The sequence below is a fragment of the Drosophila innubila genome, chromosome X (assembly GCF_004354385.1).
Source record: "Drosophila innubila isolate TH190305 chromosome X, UK_Dinn_1.0, whole genome shotgun sequence".
Lineage (NCBI taxonomy): Eukaryota > Metazoa > Arthropoda > Insecta > Diptera > Drosophilidae > Drosophila > Drosophila innubila.
The window spans coordinates 7,655,271-7,669,281 of NC_047626.1; the positions used below are offsets into that span (position 1 = coordinate 7,655,271).

Here is a 14,011-nt window from a genome sequence, read left to right on the forward strand (position 1 = left end):
AAACTAAAGAAATGCAATTAAAATGCATAATAAACGACACTTAAAACAATTAACTTCTTTTTATTGTTATTTGCTAGCTTTAATTTACAGCATACCAAGTTTCAATTAGATTTTATAATATTTAAATCAAGCTTATCTGTTTACAAGTTATGGTTAAAATAATAATAGCTTGAAAAAAAAACCGATTCTTTTTTAAGGTGCATAGAATTTTCACCGGTGAAATAACTTCTCTATAGGTTATTTGCTCAGTGGTGCTGTTAACACTCGATTAAATCGCATTATTAATAATCGATTTATTTAAAGTTGTAACTCTGTATGATGAGCAAAAAACAAGAATATTCTTCAGTTTTCCCTTGCAACTCGCTCCGCAAGGTTCTATTCATTTTTTCCTCTCCTCTCCTACTCTTTCTCTTCATCTTTCTTCCTAACCTCACTTTGAACGCAAGAAAAGTTTTTGTCATGACAATTTTCACGTTTTGTGGGCTGCCAAATTAAAATCTACCGAACCACGTGTGGTAACCTAAACCGGAAAAAAAATAAGAATATTCTATCATTAAAGTAGGCGAAAAATTCTTTAAATTAATTCACAATCATAGTAGGCGCTGATTTCGACTTTATAATAAATTTTCTTGCTTTCAATCTGTCAAAATAGGTAAGTCAATATAGACGATATATATTCAAATTAATATTTGTGAAACATTACGGGTATATACATTTTGGTTTCCTAATAATAAATTTCACATTTAATTCATTATGTTTCAAGCTTTTCGGCAACAACAAATTTCATTCGGATTAGCGTCGGAAAAATTACAATAACAAAGGAGCCAGTTGAGCAATGGCTTGGATAACTCAGGTCGGTTCATCACCGATTGGTATATGCATTGGGTATATCTGTTTTCAATCTTTTTGTATCACGCATCGGACACGGGAGAATAGCTTTAAGTTCTTCCGAGCTTTTTCCCCCGAAGCGTTCCGCTTCTCTACTGACAGTAGTTCCTTGGATCTGCCTGGTGACAGACCGACATCGTACCATCGTACGGACATAATGAGATTTAAAACTCAAGAAACATTGCTATCACAGGCTCCGATCGCTGATAAGGTGGACAATGACGGTCCCCATAACTGAAGCTTACGATCCGAAGTTAGAACATCAAAAATTCAAAGGAAGACAAGGAGTTCATAATGGTTCAGTGTAGGATCCTGAAACCACAAACAATGGTAAGTTTTATTAGCTGTACTGAACTTAATATTCCATTGATAATTTGATTCTTTTTTTTTTTATCTACAAATGCGAAGGACATAATGAGATTTACAACTCAAGAAACATTGCTATCACAGGCTCCGATCGCTGATAAGGTGGACAATGACGGTCCCCAAAACTGAAGCTTACGATCCGAAGTTAGAACATCAAAAATTCAAAGGAAGACAAGGAGTTCATAATGGTTCAGTGTAGGATCCTGAAACCACAAACAATGGTAAGTTTTATTAGATGTAATAAACTGAATAACCCATTTATAATTTGATTTTTTTTATTGTAAGAAAAACTTATGTGGAAATTGGTTGGCGGCACTCCATCCCAGCGGCGAGAATTCAGAGCTTTGTAACGTTGAAATCGACAATTCGGTTTCCGATTAGATGTCGATGAGCACGGGACGTTTAAAATTCAAAGGTTTAATGGATGCCAAAATGCTACATAATTTATTAAGACTCTGAAAAAACAATGTTTAGTTTTAGGAAATGCAATAAACTTCTATGTAATAAAAATTTATTTTTAACAAGATATTCATTTAAGTTATGTATTACGATGTATTCGCTTTATCCAAATAAGAACAAAATATATGGTTCAGTTTTCAATCATTCGTTTACAATTTATTTTTTATATCACACAAATTTCCACCACTGTTGCCAATCTAGCTTTTTTTTATGGTATGGAAAGTTAGTTAAAGTAAAGCAAAGCTCTAAAATAATTTCTTTTTGTTTTGGTTGCATTAATGCTTACCCTATTTTGTGAATTTTTATGTATTATTTCTAATATGTTTCTTTATTTATGTATTTTCAAATCTGGCTTTTTTCTAACGGTAAGTATTGCAGTGAATTGACAGAAGCTGTCTACTAAGATAATTCTGCAGTAATCATGAAGAAGCGCACAAGCAGAGACATATTATGTCAGTGTTGTCCCAAAATAGGCTGGAGAATAATGTTTCCATCCCTGCGAAAAACGATCCAACTGTGTGTTGTTGCTTTGTGCAGTTCTTTGTCTATCTGTGCGTTCTGCCCACACCTAGTACCTCCCCTCCCACATTCTGCTTCCCAATCGCGCTTTATCCATGCCCTATTAGACATTTGGGTGTTAGTGACGTTTAGCCAGGGCTGCATCATTACCATTGATAAAAATTACATTGCAAATTTTAACATTGAAGCTCGCATTAACGTATTTCTGTTACTGTTAACAAAAGTCGATTGAAAAAATCGCATTATCAATTATCGATTAACTTAAAGATATCACTCTGGAGAATAGTTCTGTCAAAGTAGGCGAGAATTTCTTTAAATAAATTAACAATCATAGTTGGCGCTGATTTCGCCTCTAAACTGTATATAAGGAACGCAGGAAATGAAAATGTCCAGTTTATTTCTTACCATTAAAGTGAACACATCAGTGAATTAAAAGTTTTTTTTTTCTCGTTTTTATGATTGTTTTGCACTAAAATTAAATGTAGCAACTTTTTCATGAGTTGCAAAAATTTCTTTTTATTTTTTATCATACTTTTTTTTGTGTTACATACCAGTAAAAGTGTTTGATTCTTAGAAGTGGTAAAAAACATGAATAGGTCAAGAAACAGTTGTGACATCGCCACTTTTTTTTCTTCAGTGTAGTTCTCGCATAACACGTGCTGAATATTTTGAAATGGTGAGTCAAATTGCCCATGATACAATAGTAAAGGTAGCGACTAGAGTAGAAGTATGACAGCAAAAGAAAACACGATTATTTTATTTAAGTTTGCTATTTTGACAGTTTCGAGAGCCGTAGATTTTTTCTCTGAGCTTCTTTATTTTTCTTCTATGAAATTTGAGAGTGATTTTATTTCAGAATCGGCTAATTTCTATTAAAGTTCATTTTGATATTATATTTAATGTTCAATCGATATTGTTTTCGTGAAAAAACAACCAAACGAGCATAAAATGTTTGCTATCTCATTCTAGCGCTTCTCTTTTCGAGAGTCGAGAGAGCACGTCAAAATTTTTGAGTTACCAGTTGTCAACGAAGTTGTCACTTTATACAATTACATCTTGTCAGTACAATGAGACACCAAAATTAAGAGTGCTCTCTAAGATGTCGCTACCTTATATAATTGCATCGTGCATTTACCTGTTTATATATCATTTTTAATATGTGTTCATGACAGAAAAAAAATGAAGAAAAAAAAGTAAATAGTAATAAAATACTGTTTTTTACATCTAAAACTAACCATTTTTTGTTGTTTCAGGGTCTTCAAAGCCTTTTTTTCATATAAATTTGTTCGTTTTCATGTTCAAATTTCTAAATTTTTTACCCAAGATTGGTAAGTTCAATTACCTCGTTATATCACTTTTATAATTTGTGTTTTTGTGCTCTTTTAAAAGATTAAAATAAAGCCAAGAAGAAAAACAAATTATAAATGGGAAGAAATAAGTTTATTTCATCTTTTAAAATTAAAATTTCAGGGTCTTCATTGACAGTTTTTTATTTCAATACCATCGTTTAAATCTTTGGATTTTTGATGTTCTAACTTTGACTCAACATCTTCTTTCGGGGACCATCCTTATCGTCCTTATCCGCGATCGGATCCTGTGATGGCGATGTTTCTTAAGTTTTTCGTCCTTTAAATTGGGACATGTTAAGATATGGGTGTTTAGACACGATGACTGCAGCACGTGTGTGTTGTTGAACGGACATCTTACCATTTTGTTTCCTGGATGATTTGGACTACATTTAATGAGGTGTTTTGCCAATCAAAGAGACAAAGGATCCAGACATATGGAGCAAGATACGCTGTCTTCATGCTCAAATTTTTACATTTTTTTACCCAAGATTGGTAAGTTCAATTGCCTCTTTATACCACTTTTAAATTTTTTGTTTTTTTGCTTTTTTAAAAGATTAAAATAAAGCCAAGAGGAAAAACAAATTATAAATGGGAAGAAATAAGTTTATTTCATCTTCTAAAACTAACCATTATTTATTTTTTCAGGGTCTTCAAAGTCATTTCTTTATTGACAATTTTTTATTTCTTTACCATCGTTTAAATCTTTGGATTTTTGACGCTCTAACTTCGGATTGTCTGCTTCAGTTTCGATTGGATCTTCCGTTCGCAATGTCTCTTAAGTCTTTCGTCCTTTACATTAGGACATTTTGATATGTGGGTGTTTAGATACGATGACTGCAGCACATGTGTGTTGTTGAAAGGACATCTTACCATTTTGTTTCCTGGATGATTGCCACTACATTTAATAATGTGTTTTGCCAATCTGGTCGCTAGAACTACATGATGTTTATCATACATTCCTGCATAAAAATAACATTTTGTAAGTGGCAATAATTTATTTAATACATCTACTAAAACTAACTATTATTTTCAGGGTTTTTTCTAACTTTATTGGATTTTTTTACCTCTTTGTCTTCGTTTAAATCTTTGAATTTTTGACGTTCTAACTTCGGATCGTCTGCTTTAGTTTCGGGGACCATCTTTATCATCCTTATCCGCGATCGGATCCTGTGATGGCGATGTTTTTTAAGTTTTTCGTCCATTAGATTCGGACATTGATATATGTGGGTGTTTAGACACGATGACTGCAGCACGTGTGTGTTGTTGAACGGACGTCTTACCATTTTGTTTCCTGGATGAATGCCACTACATTTAATAATGTGTTTTGCCAATCTGGTCGCTAGAACTACATGATGTTTTATCATCCATTCCTGCATAAAAATAACATTTTGTAAGTGGCAATAATTTATTTAACACATCTATTAAAACTAACCATTTTTTTCAGGTCTGTTTTTTTTTAACTTTATTAAATTTTTCACCTCTTTGCCTTTGTTTAAATCTTTGAATATTTTGCGTTTCAAAGCAACTTTGTAGATTTGATCTAATTGCTCCTTGAGGAATTCCCACTCCGAACTGAAGACTTGACCGTCGTTGTAAAAGAGTATCCGTTCCGGAAAGGTACCGTGATGCTTCCGAAATGCCTGGAGAGGACATGACACATATAAAGACATCTGATCGGATAGTTCTTTATAAATTTTGTCCAGCTGCTCCTTGAGGAATTGAACTTGCTTGTTGATCAAGTTTCAAGTTATAAATTCATCTTTATCTATTTATAATTTTATTCCTATTTCTTTTGTTTTCTTATCATGATTAGTTTCTAATAACTTCACTGACAGCCCTCGGCTGTGAGTAGGGGCATAGCTAGCCGCACTGGCAAATAAAACTCCCCCAACGTGTCGGTGTAGTTATTAGATTTAATTGTAATTTCTTATAGGCTTTCATTTAACTTTAACATTATTTGTAAATTTTAACATATATATAAAAAGAATTGTAAATTAATACGAAACAACAATAATTTGTCTTCGTTAATAAACAAATAAATAAATAAACGGTTGAATTTTAATATACCAAATCGTGTTATTTCCTATTTATAAATTTTACTTTGCAAATTTTTAGCTTAGATCACTAAATCGACTGTTTGATTATTTAAAATAAAAAATCGGAGAATCTTTTGAATCTTAATCGCGATTGATAATGATAGGTTGAGTGAAGAAGAAATAATCTCTGACGGAAACAGAACTCTTCATAAATGCAAAGAAAAGTCTAGAAAGCGCTTTCAGAAAAAACTCCTTGAAAACAATTGGTCTTAAATTGCATTGAGTCTTAAATAAAAAATTACATTTAATTACACTTAAAGGTAAACTTTAAATATAAAGTAAGATTACTTCCAAATTAAAATTTTAAATAAACAACTAAAATTATACATAAATCCGATTAAAATCTAAAAGAAAATGAACAAAAATGTATAAAGTTGTATAAATAAAAAATAATTTTAAATATAATAACTTGTATAAACAAGGGGGCTCCGTCTCCTGCTCGCTTCGCTCGCGGTGAGGTGCGGCTACAGTCGAGCATGCTCGACAGTAGGATACCCTGAGCCCAGGTACTCTTATAAAAGTTGATTTTCGATCAATTGTTCCTGTGGAAATTATATGATATATGGAACCAAATTAAAACAAAATTGGTCAGAATGTAGAAAACCAACTTAAATGCTTATTTTAACAGTTTGGATAGGATATCTCAAAAAAAAAACTTTTTCATACTAAAAGTTGATTTTTTACCGATCGGTCCTATGACAGCTTTATGATATATTCGCCCGATTTGAACGAACTTCAGCCAGGATGGGCAAAACCAAGTTAAATTCGTATTCTATCAGTTTGGTTAAGATATCTTAAAAAACAAAAAACTTTTTCATACTTAGACTTAATTTTTAATTGAGCGTCTCTATTGCAGCTATATGATATAGTGGACCGATTTTAACCAAATTTGGTCAGGATGTATAATATCAACCCATATGCATATTCTATCGGATTGGTTAAGATATCTCAACAAACAATAAACTTTTTTAATACTAAAACTTCATTTTCGATGTATTGTTCCTATGGCAGCTATATGATATAGTGGTCCTATCCAAAAATAAAAACAAACTTGATCTGCCTATGGTATCCAGAAACTTACATACCAAGTCTCTAGTCTCAATTCTCTAGTTCTTATGGTTTCTAAGATCGACGCGTTCAAACAGACGGTCAGACAGACGGACAGACAGACAGACAGACGAACAAGGCTCAATCGACTCGGCTGTTGATTCTGATCGAGAATTTATATACTTTGAGGGGTCTGCCCCGAGTTCTTTTGCCTGTTACATATATCCTGCCAAACACATTATACCCTTTTTTAGGGTATAACATCACTCTACATAGCAATTTTTTGCAATATGACTCAGCAACCATAAAAAAAAAAAATGGAGTCAAATACTGGGGAAAAGAGTTGTTTATTTTGTTTTAAGTTTTAAAAAAAAGTGCGGAGAAGAATGGTTACGATCTAGCCAGGAAATATTTTATGTGAAGGCCTTGAAAGACCCCATGAAAAAGCAGTATACAAATTTTGAAAATTATGGAAAAAAATATGGTTCTTTGCACTTTGCTTCAGTTGGAGTTTTAAAAATGTAAAATCGATAGAAATTTTGATAATTCGCTTCGAATGAATTGATTTGTTGTTTATTGTTTTTCCAAAAAACTTTCCGGAAGAAAGGAAGAAGGGAAGAGAGGGAGAAGGCAAAATAAGAACAGTGTGCGTGTATGAGAGAGAGAGAGAGAGAGAGAGAGAGCGAGAGAGAGTAAGAGAATTGAAAGGGATTTATTGGATATGTCCTTGGAACTTTCGTCTTTGAATGCTGAAGATATGCTAAATGATGTGGGTGATGATTATGAAAGCTGGGATTTGAGCTGGGAACTCGATGAGGAATTGTTGGATCTGCTGGATGACAATGCATTGCCAGAGGAGCACAATGGGAATGGTAATGGGAATGGTAATGATAATGGGAATGGAAATATGATGGACTTGGAACTGCTGCAGGATGATGTCTTTGATTGGTCAGCGCTGGAAGATGAGCTGCCAAGACTGGAGGAGCAGCAGCAGCAGCGGCAGGAGCAAGAGGATAAGGAAAAAGAGAAGAAACAGGAGGAGGAGATGCAGCTGGAGCAATTTGAACTGGAATTGGCCAAACTGGATGGTGAGTTTGAATCTGAGACGCATTCAATGCCGCCAACTGATGTTTCCCCCCTGCTGGACTGGAACATTCTGGGATCGCTGAGCAGCCACGCCTCCATATTGGTATCCCGCCTCTGCTTTGCCCGCCATCTGGATGCAGAGTACAAGATCTACGATGCCTTCGATGACATGGGCTATCAGTATCTGGGCATGCCGTTGCTCCTCAAGCGAACCGGTTCATCGGAGCTGCAGATGCTGCAACAGTTGAGCGAGGAATATATGCATCTGTTTGCCTACTCGGATCTACCCGACTATGTCAAGCAATTCATACGCGAGGAGACTGGCGAGGATGTGCCACAATTGCTCCACAGATCCGACAACAGTAGTTGCTCCGTCGATGGTCCCGTTATGTGTGTGGCACGCACGGAGCGTGTCGAGATCTCACTCAACTCGACAATTGTCTCCACCCTGGAGACGCACAGTGGAATCAATGTGTTTGGCGAGCCAACTCGAGTCTCCATCACAATTCAGGGCCGGGAAATTGTCCTGGCGAATGCGACGCTCGTTCAGTTGGTCAACAAACCGGATACGGATATATTCTTTGTCGCCGGTGCCAATAACATATATATCCTCAACGGTCGCATCCTACTGGAGTGCTCCGATCTGGCCAGGCATGTGCTTCCCATCAAGAACATCGAACTCATTGTCTATTCCCCTCGTCAATTCGCTATGTAAATATGTTCAGAATGCTTAAATACATATCTACGATAACTGCTAATTTTTCAATCCAAACTACAAGTTATAGGTTATGTTTACTTGCAAATAGTTTGGTTTAGTATTGAAAGAAAATTTATTTGATATTTTATTTATTTAATTAGAAATTTAGAACAAGTTTCCATCTTTCATATTGAGAAATTTGGCTTATCACACGTAAAACAACTTATAGGTTATAGATATTGAGGTTAGATTGTCAACGAATTTAGTTTCCCCCCTTTTTCTTTAACCTAAAGAAATCTTAGAAAATTTTTTATTTCTTATTTATAGAAATTTGGGTTGGTTTTCTATCATCTACCACACGTAGAAACATCTAATAGGTTATGTCAACTTTTTGAAAGTTAGGTTAGGTTATCAAAAAAATAAGTTACCTCTCTTCTTCTTTTACTTGTAGTAGTCTTGAACACGTTTCTATTATTCATGTAAAAAGCGCACGTAGATACATATTATAGGTTATGTTTATTTGGGGAAAGTTAGGTTAGACTTCGAAAAATTAAATTTCCTCCTTCAATTTATTTGTTCTATTTATCTGTTGTATGTTTTCACTATATTCCAATGTTATCCGTCGTTATTAAACAACTTTTTTTTATTAAAAATTTTTTTTTAGGAGGTGATTCAACAAAATTGCAATTTTTTAAGTGCAAATTAAAGCTTCATTTAATGCTGTCGAGACTTTTAAGGCTGAAATAAAACGAATTAGTAAGTTTTCCCTTAGAATTGTCCAACCTATGTACAATCTTCCTGCTTTCTACCTTCCTATATTTCTAATCAATATTAAAAGGCTTTTCTTAAAAGTTTCCAAAGTCCTCCTTTTTTCTCCACTTTGAAGCTTTTATTTAAAAAAACATCTGAGCTTTCCTGGGTTAATTTCTACACCCCAAAGAAAATTCACTATGAAAGTTTTCAATTTTTTATTGAGTTTTCAACAATTGCATGACATTTGCACTATTATTGTTGCATTATTACGTTTTTTGTTTAAATCGCTTAATTATCAATAACAATTGCATACAATTATGCATATTTTTCAATTATTATCATTATCATTATTATTATAACCATTTAATTTTTTCACTCAACTTACGGCTTGACCTTGAATCTAACAATTGTTAATAATTGATTATTGTATTTTGTTTTTTGTGTATAAATTTTTCGCTTAATTTTTGTAAACATTTGTGAATGAAGAATACAAGAGGATTACGAGGAGGGAAGTTGAGAGGGAGGTAGTAATAATGCAGGATGCGAATGGCTAAACAATTAATAAATATAATTACAATTACTTTTGTTGGCATACTTTTCATCTATATAATAAACAAATAATAATAATAAGTAGTATTATTGGTTCATCAGGTGATTTGTTTTTCATTTTTCATTTTTTTGGATGGCGACAAATAAATACTTGACCTTTTTTCACATTATGTTCAAGTCAATATTGTTAAACAATATCAATTTTGGTGGAACATGCATTTTGGGACCTCAGCAAATTGTTAACTGATTTGAAACAATTGTTTAATTTAAGTATTCGAACATAAAAATACTTTGGATTCTCTATTCTCTTATTCTGAATTTCTCTTTTTTTTGAATAAATTTAATTTAATTGAACTAAAAAAAAATAAAACAACATTAGAAACTGTCGGCTTAGTTTGAGTGTTGTTGTTGTTGTTGTTATAGTTGTAGTAGTTGTTGTTGTCGTGTAGTTGGTTGCTTGTTGTTGCTGTTGTTGTGGTTGTTTTTGCTGTAATTGTTGCTATTTGGTTTCGAGGCGCGAGTTGTTGCAACAACATTTGCTGCAGTTGCGACTTTTGCTGTTGTGGTTGTTGCTGCTGTTTAGAGCTTGGAGCAGATCTCATTTGTGAACTCAGAGCACTTGGCACGTCCACCGAGATCACCAGTTAGATATTTGCTCTCCTTGATGGTCTCAAAGCAGGCATGCTCAATCTTATTGGCATGATCATTGAGTCCCATGTGACGCAACATCATCACCGCCGACAGCAGCAGCGCCGTGGGATTTGCCAGATCCTTGCCAGCAATATCGGGGGCAGTGCCGTGCACAGACTCAAACAGTGCACCATTCAGTCCCATGTTGCCAGATGGCGTCAGTCCCAGACCACCGACCAGACCGGCACACATATCAGACAGAATATCACCATACAGATTGGGCATCACCTGCAATTATCAATTTATCAATTAAACAATTCAATATTGTTGTAGACTTTTAATTTTCGACTTACAAGCACATCGTATTTGCCGGGATTCTGTACCATGTTGAGGCACACAGTGTCCAGGTAGCGCTCCTCGAACTGAATCTCGGGATACTTCTGGGCCATGTCGCGGGCACAACGCAGGAACAGACCGTCCGACATGCGCCTGTAAACAAGTGTTCGATTATAACCACAGTTTACGTTGCCACCTCATACAAATATCGAATATTTTTGCAAGAATTAAGCAAAATAAATATGCAAAAAAGAAGACATAAATTTGGAAAATCAACTCACAAAAACATCGAGCTATCTTTAGTTCGGTAACCAAAAACAAACAAGAAATATTAAATTCGAGACAATTTAATTTACGCCACTTTGAACACCTTTATTTCCGAGACTATAAGAGTTTGAGCAACCAAATTTGGTGACAATACTTTTAGGATGCTGTTTATACAAATATTTGTAATTTTGGCTTTCCCTAATTCCTGCCTTCCCAATTTCATTATTTTTAGATCGGTAACTCATACGAATGTAAAATATTTTTTTTGTAAGACTTACAGAAACAAAGAAAAAAATTAAGAAAAAGTCAAGGTATCCAAAAAAGGGACAGAAAAAGGAAGAAAATAAAGAAATTCAGCAAAAAAAAAAAAAACATTAGGAGTACAAAATTAAGCAATAACGTATTTCATTGATAAATATTTAAAAATATATACTGGCTTTTAAAACTAGTTCGATCTATTTGTCGATTTATAGGTAAGCACTGCCCAATTCTAAATAAATGGTACGATAATATGTTGTTTTTAAACTGGTTTCTTTTTAAAAACCTTTCCGAGGCTTAATTAAAATATTAAAAAATTCAAATAGCGAATTTAAAAGTATTTTGATTAAAAATTGAGCGATTTTTGTAAAATATTTTTAATTTCTATTTCTCCCTTTCTTCCCCATTTAATTTCCTAATAACATTATTACTAGTTTTGAATTTTGAATTCTTAGTTTGAATTAGATACTTCTATTCTGTTTTCACCTAATTTTTGATTTCAAATTATGACATTTTCGTAAATATTATTAAAACTTTAGTTAATTGCACTTACATAATGTTTGCCTTGTGGACAACGGTGACCTTCTTGCGATTGTTGTTCTTGGCATATTGGAAGGCGTATTCGGCCACACGCTTGGAGGCATCCTCGGTGATCAGCTTGATACTCTGGACAACACCGTCGACAATCTCGTGCTCAATGCCCGAGTATTCGCCCTCGGTGTTCTCACGAATGGTGACCACATCGACATCATCGTAGAGCGTCTTGTAGCCCTGCAAGCTGCGGCAGGGACGCACATTGGCATACAGATTGAACTCCTTACGCAGGGCCAAGTTAAGGGAGCGATGTCCCTTGCCCACTGGTGTCATCAGTGGACCCTTCAGGCCAATCTTGTTCGTGTTGACCGAATCAATGGCAGCCTGGGGAATGCCAAATCTACCATCGGGACCCTGTACCAATAAATGTATTCAAATTTATTTACTTTTACTTCTTTAATGCTCTTTTCAAAATGCACATTTTGAAAATTTAAATGAAGTTTTAAATTTGTACGGCGTTGCCACCTGCAACAAATTAGTTAACGACTAACATTTTGATGACACATTGTATCGATAGTGATCGGTGATCGTTAGTTGGCAACTCTAACTACTTAATGCGGGTTGCCAACTATTTGTGCGCTCGATTTGAAAAATAAAAACTGTTAGAGAATTGAGAGTATTATAGACTTACACGAACTGGCGTCACATCGACAGCCTCCCATTCGATGGGCACATTGGCGGCAGTGAAAATCTTTTGCACGGCTGCAGAGATCTCGGGACCAATGCCATCGCCGGGTATCAGTGTTACCTTTTGGTTGCCGGATGAATACGCACGGCTTGCAGCGGGCGTTGTGTTGACCTGGAAAGCAGAAAAACAAAAATAAAAATAGTTTAGAATACAATCACAATAGAATTAAGATTACACATACAACAGCAGCAACAACAGCAACAACTACCAGTTACAATACATATGCATGTAATGTATGTACATGTGTCTAACTACTATGATGCCAGATGGCCCAATTACATAAGCGACGTCTCGTCTCACATGCATATACGAAGGAGCGGAGGCGGGAAGAGGTTAGCTATAGCTACAGCTGCAACCCAATAATGCTCCCGTGCGCGTTCTCGTTCTTGCACATTGGTGTTGAGGTTAGAGCGCGTCAATTAAAGGGTTGCCAGCACTTTTTATGCAATCCCAATCCGTGCAAAAGTGGAAAGTGGTGATAAGCAAACAAAGTATAATTAATTAATATATGGCCCACTTGTCGCATGATATCTGATCAAAACTGTCAGCACGATTTAGTGATAGGAAAACCCCTTGGCAAATCAGCTGTCGGCCCCCATAAGAGCATTTTTCTTGTGTGTTATGTAAATGGAGCATTTGACTTTTTTTTTGTTATATTTGTTGATTTCGCTTGCGACTCCTTTGGGGCTATTGTTGAGCTTAAATTGTTGGGCTTGTTGAGACTAAACGAACCTTGGCTTTAAGCGTTGTTCCGGCCAAGGCCGTTGACTCGGTCGCCGCATCACGCGCAGCGTTAAGACCCAATTGTTTTAGCTGCAAATTTTTATTGCCATATTTTGCGTAATGTATTTTTGTTGTTGTTGTGGCGGTGGGCACATTGATGTTGGATTTGTTGTTGGCAGTTTGGTATTGCGGGAAAACAAAATCAAATTGTGTTAGTTGTTTAGATTTGTATTATTATTTTTCATTTTTTCCCCCAAAAGGCCGCACGTAATCAATGGGTAAATGTTGCTGGATGCGTGTACGGTTACGATGGTTGGGGGAGGGTGTGGGCGGAAGGAAGGGGGTTGTCAGTCGCGGCACAAAACGTTTTTTTTTTTTTTCTTAACTGGTGTTGTTAACTGGCAAGCATGTAAATAGATTATTTTGCTATTGTCCATTAAATTCTTACAATTCTCTGTATAAATCTAGCAGCCATTGCGATGCGTTTGGGATATTTGCACTTGGTTATTTCACGTATAGAAAAAATTCGACCGCTCGCACGTCTGAGACTTTACTTTGCGCCCGCCGTTCCCAACAATGGTGTGGAAACACTGTTTTGGCCCAAGAGGTTGCCACCCAGCGAAATTTTCTGATCTGGCCAGTCGTACCATATTAGGTAAAATTTCAAAAATAGTAACTTGCAAGAAAAATACCTTTTTTACTATCG

General features: G+C 35.2%; 1 protein-coding gene and 2 long non-coding RNA genes across 4 annotated transcripts; 2 read left to right on the plus strand and 1 right to left on the minus strand.

The window, feature by feature from the left end:
- Positions 1 to 768: 768 nt before the first annotated feature.
- On the plus strand, positions 769 to 1,729 carry LOC117793463. The gene is made up of 3 exons (XR_004618273.1): positions 769 to 1,218; positions 1,297 to 1,475; positions 1,540 to 1,729. It is a non-coding gene; the product is annotated as an uncharacterized LOC117793463 (long non-coding RNA).
- Positions 1,730 to 3,523: 1,794 nt separating this feature from the next.
- LOC117792129 lies at positions 3,524 to 5,584 on the plus strand. Of its 2 annotated transcripts, XR_004618149.1 has the most exons (5): positions 3,524 to 3,560; positions 3,703 to 4,073; positions 4,227 to 4,560; positions 4,615 to 4,971; positions 5,026 to 5,584. It is a non-coding gene; the product is annotated as an uncharacterized LOC117792129 (long non-coding RNA). The 2 variants fall into 2 exon arrangements; XR_004618147.1 differs by having other exon boundaries at positions 4,615 to 5,584.
- A 3,876-nt stretch (positions 5,585 to 9,460) lies between these two features.
- On the minus strand, positions 9,461 to 13,903 carry LOC117787863 (probable isocitrate dehydrogenase [NAD] subunit alpha, mitochondrial). Its single transcript, XM_034626487.1, has 5 exons — positions 13,754 to 13,903; positions 12,526 to 12,693; positions 11,854 to 12,248; positions 10,793 to 10,928; positions 9,461 to 10,727 (listed from the first exon to the last, which is right to left on the minus strand). Exons 1-5 carry the CDS (start codon positions 13,778 to 13,780, stop codon positions 10,389 to 10,391), a joined length of 1,065 nt encoding a protein of 354 aa, XP_034482378.1. The 5' UTR covers positions 13,781 to 13,903; the 3' UTR covers positions 9,461 to 10,388.
- Between the last annotated feature and the right edge of the window lie 108 nt (positions 13,904 to 14,011).